The sequence below is a fragment of the Solanum verrucosum genome, unplaced genomic scaffold, assembly GCF_900185275.1.
Source record: "Solanum verrucosum unplaced genomic scaffold, falcon-dt-bn FXZP01000102.1, whole genome shotgun sequence".
NCBI lineage: Eukaryota > Viridiplantae > Streptophyta > Magnoliopsida > Solanales > Solanaceae > Solanum > Solanum verrucosum.
In genome coordinates this window covers 1289461-1306389 of record NW_026019930.1, presented here as the reverse complement: position 1 = coordinate 1306389, position 16929 = coordinate 1289461, and the positions used below count along the sequence as shown (strand labels likewise).

General features: G+C 35.1%; 3 protein-coding genes across 4 annotated transcripts; 1 reads left to right on the top strand and 2 right to left on the bottom strand.

The window, feature by feature from the left end:
• Positions 1 to 1493: 1493 nt before the first annotated feature.
• LOC125829563 (60S ribosomal protein L18a-like protein) lies at positions 1494 to 4508 on the top strand. The gene is made up of 5 exons (XM_049508780.1): positions 1494 to 1715; positions 2285 to 2419; positions 3705 to 3831; positions 3969 to 4086; positions 4349 to 4508. Exons 2-5 carry the CDS (start codon positions 2410 to 2412, stop codon positions 4400 to 4402), a joined length of 309 nt encoding a protein of 102 aa, XP_049364737.1. The 5' UTR covers positions 1494 to 1715; positions 2285 to 2409; the 3' UTR covers positions 4403 to 4508.
• A 515-nt stretch (positions 4509 to 5023) lies between these two features.
• Positions 5024 to 8169, bottom strand: LOC125829389 (threonine synthase, chloroplastic-like). The gene is made up of 2 exons (XM_049508616.1): positions 7873 to 8169; positions 5024 to 6661 (listed from the first exon to the last, which is right to left on the bottom strand). The coding sequence occupies exons 1-2, from the start codon at positions 8103 to 8105 to the stop codon at positions 5326 to 5328; spliced, it is 1569 nt and encodes a 522-aa protein (XP_049364573.1). The 5' UTR covers positions 8106 to 8169; the 3' UTR covers positions 5024 to 5325.
• A 645-nt stretch (positions 8170 to 8814) lies between these two features.
• On the bottom strand, positions 8815 to 14704 carry LOC125829473 (PHD finger protein ALFIN-LIKE 3-like). Of its 2 annotated transcripts, none has more exons than XM_049508695.1 (5): positions 14446 to 14704; positions 13893 to 13925; positions 11110 to 11338; positions 9779 to 9908; positions 8815 to 9448 (listed from the first exon to the last, which is right to left on the bottom strand). In XM_049508695.1, exons 1-5 carry the CDS (start codon positions 14549 to 14551, stop codon positions 9176 to 9178), a joined length of 771 nt encoding a protein of 256 aa, XP_049364652.1. In that variant the 5' UTR covers positions 14552 to 14704; the 3' UTR covers positions 8815 to 9175. The 2 variants fall into 2 exon arrangements, with proteins under 2 accessions (XP_049364652.1, XP_049364645.1); XM_049508688.1 differs by having other exon boundaries at positions 8815 to 9451; positions 14446 to 14691.
• Between the last annotated feature and the right edge of the window lie 2225 nt (positions 14705 to 16929).

The window sequence follows — 16929 nt, the reverse complement described above, 5'->3', positions numbered from 1 at the left end:
CGTTCCAAAAAGAATATTACCTTATTATAATTAAAAATATTTTAACTTTAAAATATCCCGTTTACCCTGAATAAAATAATTTTCAATCACATAAATATCTAAGAATTATTTTAAATCACAAATTTCAAAAATCATTTTTTTTGAACATTGTATCAAATTAAATGGTAACACATAGATGGACAGGAGTATTAGTTATGTGAATTTCATAACTTTTTTTTTATTGAAGTGTTTCTTCGTGTGAAAAGTTGAGGAAAAGGAGAATGAGTTTGTCCGACACATGAGTTGGCACCGTTATTTTTAAAAGGAAAAAATGACAAATATACTTCTGAACTATTGTAAATTGTGGGAAAACTTACATAAATATACTATAAATAAAAATATTTATCATTTATAGTAATAACATATTTTTTTCACTTAATCACTTTTAATACATTTATAATACACTTTTAATTTATATTACAAAGAACAATTTATTACTGACATATAATACAAGTTTTATTGATGGATAATACATTTATCACACATTTTAATACATTTATAATACAATATGTCAACTTCTTACCAAATAAGTATAATATATTTTTAAAAACAGTTATAATACATATATATTGTATACTTAATTCACTTTAATACATATTGCAGATATAACATAGTATTGCTATAAATGGTAATAAATAAAAAGTATCGCTAAAATCAGTAATTATTTATTAAAAGACAGTCATCCAAGTATTTTTTTCCTAAATGTATACAGATACCCTTCGTCATACTTTTGGAACATTGGTGTCCCTGCCGTTCAAAAATTAGAGCATATATGTCGTTCACTCTAACGGAAGACTAAATAGGGACATGTGGCGCAATCTTATCCGTCGATCCGATATTTAATAAATGTCGGGCTGGTGGATAAGATTATGACACATGTATGTTCGTTAGTATAAAGGGTATATAGGCTCTAGGTTTTGGACGGCAGAGGCACCAATATCCCAATAGTATAACGGAGGATATCTGCATACCATTTACGATAGTTCGAGGATATATTTGTCTTTTTTTCCTTTTAAAAACAGGTTACGTTAGGAAGACCAAAAGTGTTACATTTATGTAAAGTCAAGGGATTAAATATGCTTAGAGATATACTCCCTCCGTTCACTTTTATTTGTCATGTTGCATTTTTCGAAAGTCAATTTGACTAATTGTCAAAATTAAATTAGATTCCATCAATTTGATATTTTAAATAAAAAATTTAAATATTAAAAAACTATACGAAAAGTACTATAAATTATATTTTTTTGTATATCAATATGATGGAAAAATATATTGTAAAATATTAGTAGTAAAAAAGGAATTAAATTAAAAGTGGAAGGATGTAGTATTTGTTAGACCCAATGCATGAATTAATGCAAACTAAATAGGGATATTCTAGTAAATTACACCTTATTCCTTATATTTAAAGGACGTGAAAAGAACTAAAATGTCAGTTGCAACTTCTGTGAACAACCGGTTATACGATAACTGGCCGGAGCAAACCACCGATTATACGATAACAGTCCGGAGAAAACCACCGGTTCAGTGCACGAACTTCATAGCCGGCCACACTGATTATCGAGCGAGGACGAAGAGACTGTCGCTGCTTTCAGTGTCTACCAGGATAACCGTTGGTTCTTCGTCTTATTCCTTCGCAATTTCTTCCTCGCAGTCCTGCTCTGGTTCTTCAGTTTGGGGTAAGACATTTTCGTTTTCAGTCTCTTCTTTATCTTTGGCAATTGGCATTGGGGGAAGGTGTATATTTCAATCAATTTACTATTTACACAAATTTCGAAGTAGTTGAAATTCTTGATATAATTTGCAAGTATTTTACTAATTAAGACAAATTAGGGTTTTAAAGTCAAGTATTGTTTGTTTCTCAATGTTTGATATGGAAAATTGAAGAAGGGTTTTGGAAGTGATGCGTAATTGTGTTAACTGTGCTGGGTTACTAATGCTTTTCTTGTATCGTACTCAACTTCGATTGCACTACGCTGATGGTTCAAGCTTCTTTGGAATCTTGACTAGAATCTTGGCTTCTCTTTGTGTTATAAGATAGCAGAATTGTAAGCCATGTTGTAGTTGTGTTTCCTAGGCATATGAGAGTTCTTTATCTAAACGTAACGTCGGAATTTAGTGGTTACTGATTATCATTTAGTGAAAGTTGAACTCAACATGAACAGTTAGAAGTTAGATATTCAATTTAGTTCCGTAGGTTCAGATGAATTTTGTTCTGAACATGGCATTTTATTTCCCCATCCCACAGTTAATTTGCTTTAGAGTTTAAGCACAATTAGATTGGAGCAACAGCTGCTGAAGCTGCAAATATCACTTGTTGCAAGAATCGTGGAGGAGGAATTGAGGATCAGAAGTCAGAACCCAGAATACCACATGGATCAGAGTATGTAATCGTGTTTGATATTATTAGCCGGATCCACACTTTGTTTTCTTAATGAATCTCGTATATTATTTGCCTTAAACCTCAAGTTGTTGCATGCTGCTAACATTATGAATCTGGTCTTTTGTTGTGCCTTTTGGTAACATTATGTTAATGAATCGGGCCTTTCCTAAAAAATTTTTACAAGCATGGACGATACCAACTTCTGACATTCGTTCTTTATTTGAAATTGATAACTTGAGTCAGCAGTATTTATGTTGTGAAGGTGGGTAGTGATAAAGATCTCTATCTTGGAATTTCATGATTTTGGGAAAACGTTTGACTACAATGATTGGGATTGTAGATTTTTCAATGAAGTAAACTCTTTTATTTTAACTATCTGGATATTGCTATTCTTTGGGCATAATATTTTTTTCGATAAAGGTAACATTATATTTATCATTGGCACAAAGCCATGCTGGAGTTCTTTGGGCATAATACTCTGTTACAATGATAGATGCTGTGGTTCTTCAGAGATTGATTTAAGATGTAATCACTAATGCGGTTGCATTAATGATTGACCTTGGATTTGTTTTTTTTTTAAAAAAGATGGTCGGCTTTGCTGGTTTCATATGTCCTTCAGGTTTAACTTGTCTAGTTTTCTCGTTATTTCACATTCAGAGGACAAGAATACAGTATGAACATGAACACTGTTCTTTAAAGTTTTATCTCTTTCCTTGAGCTTCACAGAACTATTTCATTGTTGACTCTTGTAAAGACATCTAACTATATTACCTCATGTACAGTAATTAGAGCATTATATTTAAGAAAATAGAATTCTGTAGTGATACTTCTGTTTCTAAGCTTCACTACATTATATCAAGCTCAAGATCAATTATTTATTTCTATTCTACTCTTACCTCAAAGTTGATGAGAAGGCCTAATAGCCTTTTAGGCATTGTATGTTGAACTTCATTAGCCCTGAAGAATACATTTCTCATGTTTCAGCCTTTCAGGCGTTGAATTTCAAAAGCCAACCTCTATAATTCAAAATATAAGGTCAAGCATGAATTAGGACTTCAGAAAAGTAGTTCTAAGTTCATATATTTGTTAGCAACTCTAAAAGATTTACCATTCGATATTGAATGTGGATAGATACTACTCATAAAACAAATAAATAAATGGAGATGGATACTAGTTATATATTATGTTGCTGCAGTCTACTGCATCTAATCACTGTTTATTGACCTCACTTTTTATTACAGTTTATGACCAGTAGTGGTTGCTTATGTCATTTTTATGCATACAGATCTCCTGCAAGATGCCAAAGAACATCCCAGTAACAGTAATATGCCCCCGGAAGATGTGGAAAACAATCAGCTGGGAATCTTTGACAGACCTCTTCCTTGCTTTGGTTGTGGAATAGGATGGTTTTCGTGAGTTTCTTGCTTGTTGCTCCTCTTCTCATTCCCCATCTGTCATTTGTGTCATGATCTAGGCTTCTCTTCGGAGTTCGGACGTATCTTATATGCTCTAAGTTGTTTTCTTCTTCTCCTATCTATTTCAATTGCAGCCTGCTACTTGGTTTTGTATTCCCATTCATGTGGTATTATGCAACAATTCTTTACTTTCGGAATTACTACCAGAGAGATCCGAGGGAGCGGGCAGGGCTAGCTGCCAATGCAATAGCTGTGAGTTACCATCCTTAACCCTAAGTGCAAGTTGCATTGATTCTGATTTCAGCTTGATCACCTAAAAAGTCCTTATAATGTCAAGGGAATCTATCTTTTCTACAGCATAATCTTAGTACTCTTACTGATCTTCTCGGAAATTAAAAAAAAAAGCCAATGAAGTTTAGTTGTCAGTTATTTGTAGGATCAGCAGCATTCTGTCCTCAAAATAGTCTATCTATTTACATTTGTACATGTATCTCAAATAAGTTCATCACTGCAGGCTCTGATATTTACTGTAGCAGCTCTAGTTGCAGTTGCCCTGATTGTATTGTAGTCATCTTCTGCTATACTCTTCTCTTAGCTGAAATCCACAATCCAGAGAACTGAGTGATGACTCCCCTACGAAGAAAGTGACTTCACAAGAGCACGCATACAGAAAGTGACACCTGCTGGAATAATGCTGCAGGCAATGTGGGGAATGGGAGAAAATAGCCCATTACCAAGGGTATGAACATGTAAAGATGTGTAATACTAGTGTCCATTTGTTGTGCTGTCTATTAGACGATAATATGGCTTAATCCTGTAATATTCATGAGGAACCAAAAAAGATTGTTTTTCAGTTGCTCATGGGTGTGTATAATTTTTCATGACTAACTTTTTTTCTTGTTGCTGCCAGTGAATAATATGTATGTTGGTGACAATAATTAACTAGAATAATATGTATGTTGGTGACAATAATTAACTAAAAAAAATTACCAACTGAGTTTTTCTAAGAAAGAAAAGAGTGTTACATGCAAAGCGAAACTACTCAAATAAGATGCCTGTATAGATACAGTATCTAAAACTGAATCCTCTTTGAGGTAACAATGGCCCTTCTGAGGTAGCCAACAACATGTAAAATAAACTTTTCCCTTCCAAGAAAAGGTATGATTTTCACGATTAAAATTCAGAGCCATTTATTCAGTTTTCATGCCATTATCACCCTCAAACTAGAAAACACCACTCATTTGAGGCAAATGCTAATGCTACAAAATGTTCAGAACCAGTTCTGAGTTCTGAAACATTAGTCAAAGGAGCATAAAAATAGCAGAAAATTGCAACCACTAAAAGTTTCACTAATTTACTTAAAACATATTTCTCTCATAAGAAACTCTGAGCCTTTCATGACTCTACCTAATTCTACCAGTGAAAGGATTGCGAAGATGAACTAAAAGATGATGATTTTGGTATATCAGCAGAACTTACTCTTCCAAAAAGTTAGAACTTGGAATTTTTGCTCAATAAATACTTCTTCAGAACATCCATGACGGATCCAAAGTCTGCTTTCACCTGTACTGGGGGATTAGCAAACCGACACTCCATGTTCTTTATTTCTTTTGAATGATAATCAACCTTGGATTGAGTAAACTTCAATCCATGAGCTGTACTCACAACCACTGTCCTATCAGTAGGCGCAATAACTCCAGCCTTTCTCAGCTTGGAGAGTGCAGTCAATGCCACACCAGTGTGGGGGCATATAAACATCCCAGTTGAGTCAGCCTGAGCCATCGCATCCATCAACTCTTCCTCAGTTGCCTCCTCCACTATCCCATTGGACTTCTTTAGAGCAAAGACAGCCCTATCAATAGATACTGGGTCACCAATCTGTATAGCAGATGCAAATGTGGTATTTGCCTTGACAGGTTTGAAATCTTTCCAACCAGACTTATAATGCACGTAAAGTGGATTTGCATTGGCTGCTTGAGCACAAACAAGTCTTGGGATACGATCTACAAGCCCCAGCTCCTTGCACATGTGGAAACCTTTGTAAAATGCATATATATTGCCCAGGTTACCACCAGGAACTATCACCCAGTCTGGAACTTCCCATTCAAACTGCTGCAGAATCTCTATTGCTGCCGTCTTTTGTCCTTCTAGCCTCAAACTATTCAAGGAATTAGCCAAGTAAATTGGCAACTCAGCTGTGACTTCGCGAATCAACTGCATACAACCATCAAAATCAGTGTCGATACTCAACACAAAGGCCCCATTGGCTATTGGTTGAACCAGTTGCGCCATAGATATCTTATTTGCAGGTAAAAACACAATTGATGGAATGCCTGCAGATGCACAGTAAGCCGACAGCGCAGCGGACGTGTCTCCAGTGGAAGCACATCCAACACCCACAACTGGTTTATGCATTTTCCGCAACCGATTTACTTGACTCACCAATACGGTCATGCCAAGATCCTTGAAGCTACCGGTGTGGCTGATTCCACAATGTTTGACCCACAAATCATTCATGCCTAGGAATTGTTTTCCGTAACGCTCAGCCCAGAAAAGATTGGAATTTCCTTCAAAAGCACTGATAATATCATCACTGTCAATTTCAGGCAGGACCCATTCTTTCTTGGACCAAACACCTGAACCATAAGGCCATGTTGTCTTGCCCACCCTGGAATCAAACAGGGACCGCCAATACTGGCCGTCAAATTTCTTTAGGGCGTCCATATCGTGTTGGACATCAAGTAAGCCACCGGATCGGCTGCGATAAATAATCTCATCGAGAGGATACCACTCGCTGGAGTTAGGATCGGCATTAAAAGGTACATACCTGCAGAAGCATATGCAAAATTTAAAGTTAACAAGTGCAGAGTACAATTGCACCCACATTTCAGTAAAGTAGATGGGAGCTTGATGTAAATATATGTCTATGATTTGCTTGCTACAGTTGGGAAGTAGCAAATTTAGTGAATTTGTATTATTCCACTTTAAATGCCAATGTTATTTAACTGAGCCTATTCAACCTTCAAAATGTGTGATTTTGTTCCCTGAGATAACGTTGTTAAAAAACTTAACAGAATCATTATTTTTACAAACAAAACAGAAGATAAAAGGTGAAAAGAGTGTTGATTGCTGATGTCCAGCACTGATGGGAGGTGGGCATCAAACTAAGCGCACACAGCCTTCATCCTTGAGATTTCCTCGGCATTTCCGCTCTTCTGATTCCACATTTACGCCCACAGAAGGCAAATACCCTTAGCTTTCCCTCTCTACCCTGCAAAGGTAGAGGAAAGGTTTGCGTACATCCTACCATCCCCAGACCCTACTTGTGGGATTACACTGGTTATGTTGTTGTTGTTGTTGTTGTCGTTAAGGCAGATACTCTTACAAGGAGAAATCTTCATTTGCATCTAAGAGTACTCAAGCTTTCAAACTCATTATCACTTCCAGACACCTCAAACAGTCAAAAAATCTGATTTGTACTACATTCAGATACGGTGGAGGCAGAAGGCCTCTCCATTCTTGAGCCAGTGAAGTCCAATCTCTCCAACATTCACAGTAATCAGGCAACCCCATAGTCCCATCGTTGTAAAACTCCCAGTCAACAACCCACCATTTAGAACCCCCAAAATAACATTTTTTCTCGCAGCAGCAACAACAACAACATATCCAGTGTAGTCACACGAATGGGGACTGGGAAGGTAGTGTGTATACAAACCTTACCCTACCTTAGAAGGTAGAGAAACTGTTTCCGAAAGACACACCTACCCACAAATTAAGCTGAAAAAAAAAATTGAATCTTGAAGGATGATTAAATAAGGAATATCTATTTCTACTATTTTTCTAGTTTCTCTATTCATTTAAAATAATGATTCCCTTAAAGCTGAAACTTTATAAAAAAATTTGAATGAATAGAAGATTAAATGCGCTCATTCAAATAATAAGGAAAACCAAAAACGGAATAACGCAATAACAAAGGAACGTTAAATCCCAATTTATATAACTGAAGTCGAATGTAAATGGGTAGCATAATACGCATACCTAGCAGAGAAATTGTGGGAAGAGATGTCGCGTCGGGCTTCCTCACGGATATTCTCGTCAGCAGGGCGGCGGTGCTTCTGAAGTTGTGGAGATTTGGAGTTTGCATCGTCTGAAGAAGATGTGGCTTTGATAGGAGTGAAGAAGGAAGCACGGTTAGATTTAGCAGGGGATTGTTGATGAAGATGAGGGTTAGGAGAGAGGAAAGAGGATCTGAGCATGCAAGAAGCCGCCATTGTTGAAGCAGTGAGAGTGGGCTATGAGGCAGTAGAGATGGTAAAGAGGGAATGAGAAATGTACTCTCCAGTTAAAAATATACCTCTGCTACTGTTAAGAAAAAAATGATAAATAAATATAATTTAATACACAAATATAAATTGTCCAATTTCTAAATAATGTGATTTTCATTAAGGTGACACTATTTTGAAATAGAATGATACAATAATCAATAATGGATGTGATTTTCATTATGATGACACTTATTTTAAAACGAATGAAATAGTAGGGACAACTTCTTTTACGAGTCAGAATCAAACTTAATATTATTTCAAATAGCTGAGTATTGTGGAAATTGTACATTATTAGGAATTACATTTTCGCAAACAAACAGAAGTGAAAATTGTACTTTAGCTTATCAACAAAAAGAATCGTTATGACCCATTATGTTTGGCTGGATGTAATTTGTATTATCAAACCAAGTCGATTTTTCTCAAGTATAAACAACAACAGACAAGGTGTAACCAAAGTTTTCATGTTACGGACAATGTAATGTGATATTATTACACCCCTCAAGAAAACTGGAAAAAAGTGAAATGTCATATAAGCCAAGAGGACTAACAAATTCAATTATTGTATATTCCTTCCGTTCACTTTTACTTATATGTTTCAAAAATAGTATTTTGGTAGACTAAGAAATATACGATCTGAGTATACCATATCTTTTGATTGGTGTATGTAATCAACACGACCATAATTCACAATTATAGGCAACATCAATGTTTAAAAACCAAGAGACATGTACACCAAAGTTGGTGGAAGCTCAATAGATCACATCAATGAGACTTAATCCTACTAAAACGACTAAAGAAGAGACATTAACTGTTTAAACTCACAGTATGTACCTGTTTTTGCTACTTAAAGACTCTTTTTATAACTAAACCATCAATAGAACCTTTCCCTATTCATCAGCTGCATGTTCTAACCAACAGTATACAAAGATGAATCACAGTGCCATTAAACTTGCACTAGTTAGAGAGCCAAACGGCCTGAATAACCTGACTAACAAAAGATGCTACTTTATCAAATTTTATATGTCAACTCGAGCTCTCTTGTGGCTACAAGACGGACACTTGTATTGCTTGATATGCTCAGCCTTGGCAGGGGTAATCTTCACACACTTGCCGTGGAACCACTTTTCACATATGTCACAGCAAATCCAAAATTCATCTGCCGCATAATTTTCTCCACAGGCACCACACAGTGTCTCGCCATGCTCATCCTCATCCTCCTGCTCATCCAAACCCTCCTCTTCATCTTTAGGCTGCAACTTTGCTAACTTCTCCTGATAATCTGGTGCCCTCTGCTTTTGCCACCAAAAAGAAAAATAATGATAAACCAAAAGAAGTGAAGACCATGTAGCCAGACAATAGGTATCATTGTTACAGGGTTAGATCAGATTAGCTAGTCCAAGGGCAAGCTCTCCTTGACATCTCTAATATATCCCGGAAAACAGAAAAACAAATATGCAGTAGAATGTGACAGGTGTTCAATCAAGATCGAACATACTTGATAAAACTTTAAAATTAGTCCCAAGTCAAGCAAGCAACTAATGCAAATTTGTCTAAGAAAAAATTAAACATCATGCTACTTCTGACCAGCAAACCAACATACTGTCCAAAGATAGACTTACCGCCTTGGAATTTGACTTGGATTTTTTGCCACTGTGGCCAGAAGACTTTTCTTTCTGTTGTTTCTTTACAGCACCAGTCACTACTTCATATATTGTAGGCAATTCATTTATCATGTTGAAAAGCTTCTTCCTGAACAAGATAAAAGAAACTATGAGCAACAGAGAAAAAAAACGCAGTGAAGTTCATGAGGTGGGGAACTGTGATGACTTCTGTCACCACCGAGGCCATATTGACAATGTTTATCCTGATGTGGGTTTCAAACAGGAGGCACAATCTTGGGTAGGTAAATAGAAATGTGAACCTAATAACTACAAAAAAACAACAGAAATTAGCTTTGAATTTCATCACTAAATTTGGTCGTAGCTAACAGCAGTCACTAAATAGGTTTAGCAATGCATTTTGTTGTTAAGCTATGGAATTAGTCCGTCCCTAATGCCTTATTTTTTAAAGTAGTGAATAAACTATTGTATCCTATATGCAGTAGGGCTAATGGAAAATAACCAGAACATGGCGTTCCATTAACATCAAATTTACTTTTCTAAGTGAAAAGTTGGAGCATTTTCGATTCATCAAACCCTCTGACGAAGGATCCTACATGTAGCAAACACAAAATGCAGAAATGAAATAAAATTGAGCCTTGCTCAATAAGAGCTCTTTCACAATTTCAAAGAAAATACTTGAGCTTGAATACAATGGTGTTGGTTGATTGACTGTGTTTAGCCAAAAACAGGTTTGACAAGGCTTAGATATGTTAATTCATACAGATATCCAAGCAACAGAGGTCAACTGTCTATTGATTTGATTTACATTCCATTTGAAATCTGTCCATACATAACAAATAATGCAAGCTGGAGGAAGAATTTCTTTAACCTGTAACTATAATATCGATGTTTCTAATTTAACCAGCACAGTTCTGCCCATGCCCAATAATTCTCTGTGTACAACTTAATATTAAGCAGACTTAACATTTATACCTCCTCTGGAACAGTAGCACAGCTATTAGTGGCAACTTGATACCAAGCACTGTCTGAACAATATTACCAATAACAAAAAACGATTACTTCAATGCAACACGTCCCAAATCAAATAGATGCATGGAATTGCTTGAGAAAACAACCAGGAAAACAGATAAACAATTTGATGTACTGGGGATCAAAAACAAATATAAAATCATCAAAGGAAATACTAGAAGCAAATATCTCCAAAACTTATCACATCGCCAACAGATATGAATTACCAACATATTTTAATCAAGTAATGTTCTTAACGTCCTTTAAGCATGGAAATATGTGTGCTTACAACAAATGAAAGTTTGGATGAGAAAAAGTACCTGCTGGCTTTATCAAATCCAAATCTAGCACCAAAATAGAAGGCGACAGAAAGCAGCCAGGAATCACTATGGACAGCAACCAAGGATAGCCAATCCTTGTCTTCCATCCCATCTCTAGCAAAGTTAATACCAAGAGCAGGCTCAGGGAGCTCTGGTGGTACTTCTTCAGCAGGCAGATTGACCTCCCATTGTTCATTTGGGAGACCATACAAGCACAAGTTTTCCTTCTCTGGATAATACACAATGGAGATGTTTAACTGCTTGAACTAGAAACTACATAATCATATAAGATGGACTAAATTACCAAAAGTAAAGTACACCACATTAATGTTAATAAAAAAAAAAATTGTTCAAAGAAGGGGACCATGGTGTGAAAAGGAGCATGGTAGATGTTACCACAAACTGAGCCTCAATTAAAAGAGAAGAGTATCAATAGGGAACTAAGTACTCTAAATCAATCACCTAATATATGACACATATAGCAGGAGTATGAGTCAGTGCCATTACATATGACACTTCCAGTAGCAAAGCAAGTTCACTTTTGAAAACTTCGAGAAAATCTTTTCATCCATAAATTACCACTAAATACATCCAAGTATGGCTATATTTAGGTCCATAAATTTAGCACAGCTAGGGAAGCAAGGAGTAAAATCAAATAAGGAGCAAAAACTCGAGATGAAAAAAATGTTGAAGCTCAGTGCCCTGTAATTTAGTAGTGTTCTGCTTCTAGAGTAGGTAAATATTTATTACAGATAGGGAATTACAGAATTTATAAATACGCAAGAGCGTTTACACTTGCTCAATTTTTTTGCTTTTGCACTTGGCCAATGTAATGAAATGGAGGAACTACAGAGAACATGACATGACAAACTGAGAATTTATGTATATGTTTACTGGCATTTACAATAACATACCCAATGTACACAGACCCTCGGCTCAAGTAACACATAACAAGTCAGCTTGGAAAAGACAATACAGATTAGTACAAGGCATAGCAAATAATAGAAAAAACATAACAGACCATACAAAGTGGTATATAAATCTAAAAAATATAAGAATTTGTATTTATAGGCATATAAAGGTACAAAGTACAGAAATGCTAAGACTATCCTATCTTTAGATAAATCTGAATAGATTCTAAGAAATTACAAGTCTATCGAGACAACTTCGTTCTACATAAAAGTTTCAACATTATAGGTGATTCAGAAACCCAATGCCACCTAATTTTCTCCAAAGAGACCTAATTATATGTGCAGTACAAATAATTGACTGCTCCTACATAAATTCCTTGGACCAAAACACAGCCTAATCCTCTCTTCCTACTCCGACCACTTATATTGGCGCAATCACCTATTCATTGGTGGAGCTAGAGTTAAGGCAATGCCGCTATGGATTCAATAGAACTCAATAACTTTGGCGAAAATTCTATATTTGTGTCAAGAAATCCAATTGATATACAACAACATACCCAATGTAATCCTACAAAGTGGGGTCTAGAGAGGGTAAAGCTTATGCAGACCTTACCCCTACCTTGGAGGTGGAGAGGCTAAGTGGGTGTTTGGATTGGCTTATTTTAAGAAGCTTTTGCCTTTTAAGCTCTTCTTTAGTTTTGTAAAACACCAAAAGTGCTCTTAAGCACTTTCTTTTAGGCTGAAAAAGTACAAAGAAAGCCATAAGCCAAAGTTTTTTTTTTATGACAAGGAAAACCTGCAGCCGCTACCCTTTGGGTGCGCACAAGGTAAAACCCCCGCTCCTATGCAATAGCTCGCAAACCACATAGGAGAGGTAACTCGCACTAGGCAAGCCTGGTGCAACGAGCTCGACCCAGAAGGCAAACCCCTTGCTTTCACTGGCAAGGGGTTTAGAACTTGAGACCTCCAACATGGAAGTCCCAAGCTCAAACCACTGGGCCACCCCGAATGGTAGCCATAAGCCAAAGTTGGGTGTTCCCAACTTATGGTTTTTAGCTTTTAGACAATAAGCCACTTTGAAAAAAGCCAATCCAAACACCCTTTAAATCCACTTAATATGTATAAATAACTAATCCAAAACCCAATAAGTTCTCTTTCTAGAATCTAGAATCCATAAACTCAAATATTTTAGATCCACCTTTGCATATGTCACCACTCACCACCATCCTAAAACACATATGACTGATAAGGGAGCCAGTTCAAGGGGAAAGAAGAAAGAGGGGGGAGAAAGAACACTGAAGCAGATGCGCGGCTAGTATCTAACTAATCAAACAATACACTTGTATTCGCGAGGTATAATCTGCAGTTCCTTCAACGTGGCTTCTTTATCGCATGTGACTGCATCTCAAATAAACAATTACAGCAGCTTGTTGAAGCTTTAGTTATGCCACAAATGAACCCGCATATCAGAATCACATTTAATATCTAAGTCAAGTCAACAGCTAGGTATCGGATAAAACGCTCACTGTGGGTCAGTTCTAGATTTTTTGTACATAGTTATCAGCACATGACAACTAATACAAAACTGTTTAACTACTTCATAATAAACTGATCCTGTTTCCTAAAGATCTTTTCAGAAAAAAGAAACACACACACGGCATTGCACACACAAGATGCCAATGAACAAACAAAACTCTGCTACGATAGCAAGTTCAATCATTCACTGCCAGAACACAATGATAACATCTTCGTCTATTGCAATATCAAATTCCATAATACCCAAAACTAAAATGAAACAAAAATCCCAATGACAGTCAATAAAAAAATTCCAAACTTTATACTGAAGAAGGTCCAACTGGAAAAAACACTTACCAGGATCACACTGCTGATAAAATTCTTCCACATCTGGAATACAACAAAAACAAAATACACTGATTAGATACAGAATAAAGACAAATAGTAAAAAGAAAAGAAAAAAAAGAGGAATAAAAAAAAACGTGAAGCAAAGGGAAACATCATTACTTCTATTTGGGAATTCAAAAAAATAAAAAAAGGGAACTGTAATTTTCTCAAAAACATCTAAAGATTGAGAAATCTCATCCTAATTTCACAAACACACCCAAAAAAAACTCAAAAAAATCTAGGGTTTTCAATTTTCAAAGAGCAATTATTAAAATTTGAAAGAAAAAAAAACCAGCAAGACGAGAAACAACACTTGAAGCAACGCGAAACATCATTACTACTATTTAGGAATTCAAAGAAAAAAAGGGGGGACTGTGATTTTCTCAAAAAAAAAACTTCTAAACATCAAAAATCTCATCCCAATTTCACACACACCACAACAAAAACTCAAAAAAACTAGAGGGTTTTAATGGAGCAGTAATTAAACTTTCAAAAAACCAAACAACAAAAAAAAAAAACCTACCTACGGTAAGAGCCTTAATCAAAGCAGTACGTCGTCTCTTGAAATCCCCAAAAACATCTTCCACAGTTCGGGAATCAAACTGTTCTCCTCCTCCACCACCGTCCATTAATCAGTAGAGCAACCTCGAAGAAAATTTGTAAGAAAAAGAGAGTGGCGTACGGCTGCACAGTTCAAGGGGGGAAAAGAGAGGGAGGAGGGGATTTTGAATTGTGAGTAGAAACAAAGAAGAATGGGAAAAAGGGTTTTAATAAGTGAAGAGAAGATGATGAGGAAACCTAGAATAGTGGATAACGCTAAAGTAGTGGACTATGATATAAAAAACCTAATTAAAATTGGGAAAATTACGTGTATAAGCAAATATATACTAGTAAATTAGTTAACATAATTATAATTTGTCTTAATTACAATTTGCGGCCTACTTTTAGTTATAATTATGTGGCTCAGCTTTTTAGTTTTGTATAACTTTTATATAATTCGGAATTTATATAACTGCTTTCATTTCTAATGTTTGTAATTGTATAAATTCGTTATTTCAATCTTATACAAAAATAACTGAATTATACAAATGTATCTGCGAATTATACAAACAAGACAACTTAAATTGTAGCTACAGCCCGTAAATATGCAAATTATAGTTATGGAACATAATTAAATTTATTATAGTGGCTATTTGCGAAACTTGCCCAAAATTTTGTTATTTTTAATAAAGACAATTACATTGTGGAGGATAGAACCCTCCTTGAAAAGTTGGGAGGGTAGGTAGACAACTAACTAAGCTACTAACACTCCGTTTGGATCATTGTTACTCATTTTTTTTATAATTTATTGTATTGAGTTGTACAGTAAATACAATGTTTGACTAGATTGTATTGTTTCTTGCTTTTTAATAATATTTTTATTGTTTTATTTTATTGTATCGTATTGTATTGTAATTTATAAATTTACTAAAATATTCTTAATTATTCTAAATACTAAATTTATCAATAATTACTAATAAAATAACAATACTATCATGCACATTTTTTTATGTCATATGAAAATAACATAAAAATTATATCATCAATTATAATTATATTATTAAACACTATCATCATGTTTGTATCTAGATTGATTGATTTTTTTTAAATCATATAAAACAATATGTTAAAAGAGGCAAAAGTATAAAAAAAAAAAAGGGGGGGGGGGGGGGGGGGGGACATATGCTTAAAAAAAAGAAGAAAGAAGAAGGACAAACAACTAAACCTAAATGGAGACAAAGCAATGTAATAGTTGTTGGGTAGGAGGTTTGAATGGTTTAAATAATACAGGGTAAAGGGTAAAATAGTATTATGAAATATTAAGTATGGACATAATTGGAAAAAGAAATTAAGTAATAATGGGAACACACCAAATCGGTTGTTCCATAAAATGGAGGTTTTCATTGTTACGTAACAACGAAATTTAACAATACAATACAACACGTTTTAAGTAACAATCAAAACAAACATTATATGTGTGGTAACAATATACAATACAATACAATGGACAATAATGATCCAAACAGAATGTAAGAGTCTCCCATCATAATTTTGTTTTCTCACTAAAGTAAAAGTAAAATTGTATTACGTGTATGTATCACCCTCCCAAAATCTCATTTGCGAGATTACATGTTTGAATCTGATCAAGAAGGATAGAACTTGTATTAATATCTTTATTTCAATTCAAATATGAATTTGATTTGTCGTCCGTATTTTGAGGGAAGCCACTAAATTGAGGGTTTCATCCGCTTATTTTGATGCTCGTTTAGAAACAACGAATGAAATGCACAATCCTCTTTAATAGATATGAGTGAGTACTATTTGAGTTCGTAAGTAAAGCACGGAAAGAGCCTTATTTACAAAGCAGAGCGACCTCATATTGTTTGCTTCCAGCTAAGTGTTGTTAATTGTCTAAAAGCTATGGTTAATGAAATGTCTTTTGAAAATAAATCACTAATCCATCTTAGATACTCTTTTAAGTTTGTGTAAGACAGAAGAAATGAAGGAACCTGTAGAAGATTGAAAATCGTAATGCACTAGGGAGTTGGCGCAACAATTTAATATTTTTTTAAAAAAAATGTATTGTGTGTATGCATCGCTTTTATCAAATCTAATTAGCGAGATCATATTAAATCTAATTTAAAAGGGACGAATTTGCATCAATATCTTAATTTCAATTCAAACATGAGTTTGATTTTACACTCCATATTTAGAGGAAAGCCACCAAATTGAGAGCTTCATTCGCTTGCACTGATTTTTATTTAGTAGACAGCAAGTGGAGTGCAAAAGCTCTTTAGAGATAGGGGGTGAGTACTACACGAGTTTGTAAGTGAAGTATGGAATAAGCCTTGTCTACGAAGCAAAGTGACTTCATCTTATTTGCTTCCACTGAAGTATTGTTAGTTGTCTAAAAGCTACGGTAAATAAAATTCACATTGAGAATCCGCAAGAGGCTGAAAAATTGTAA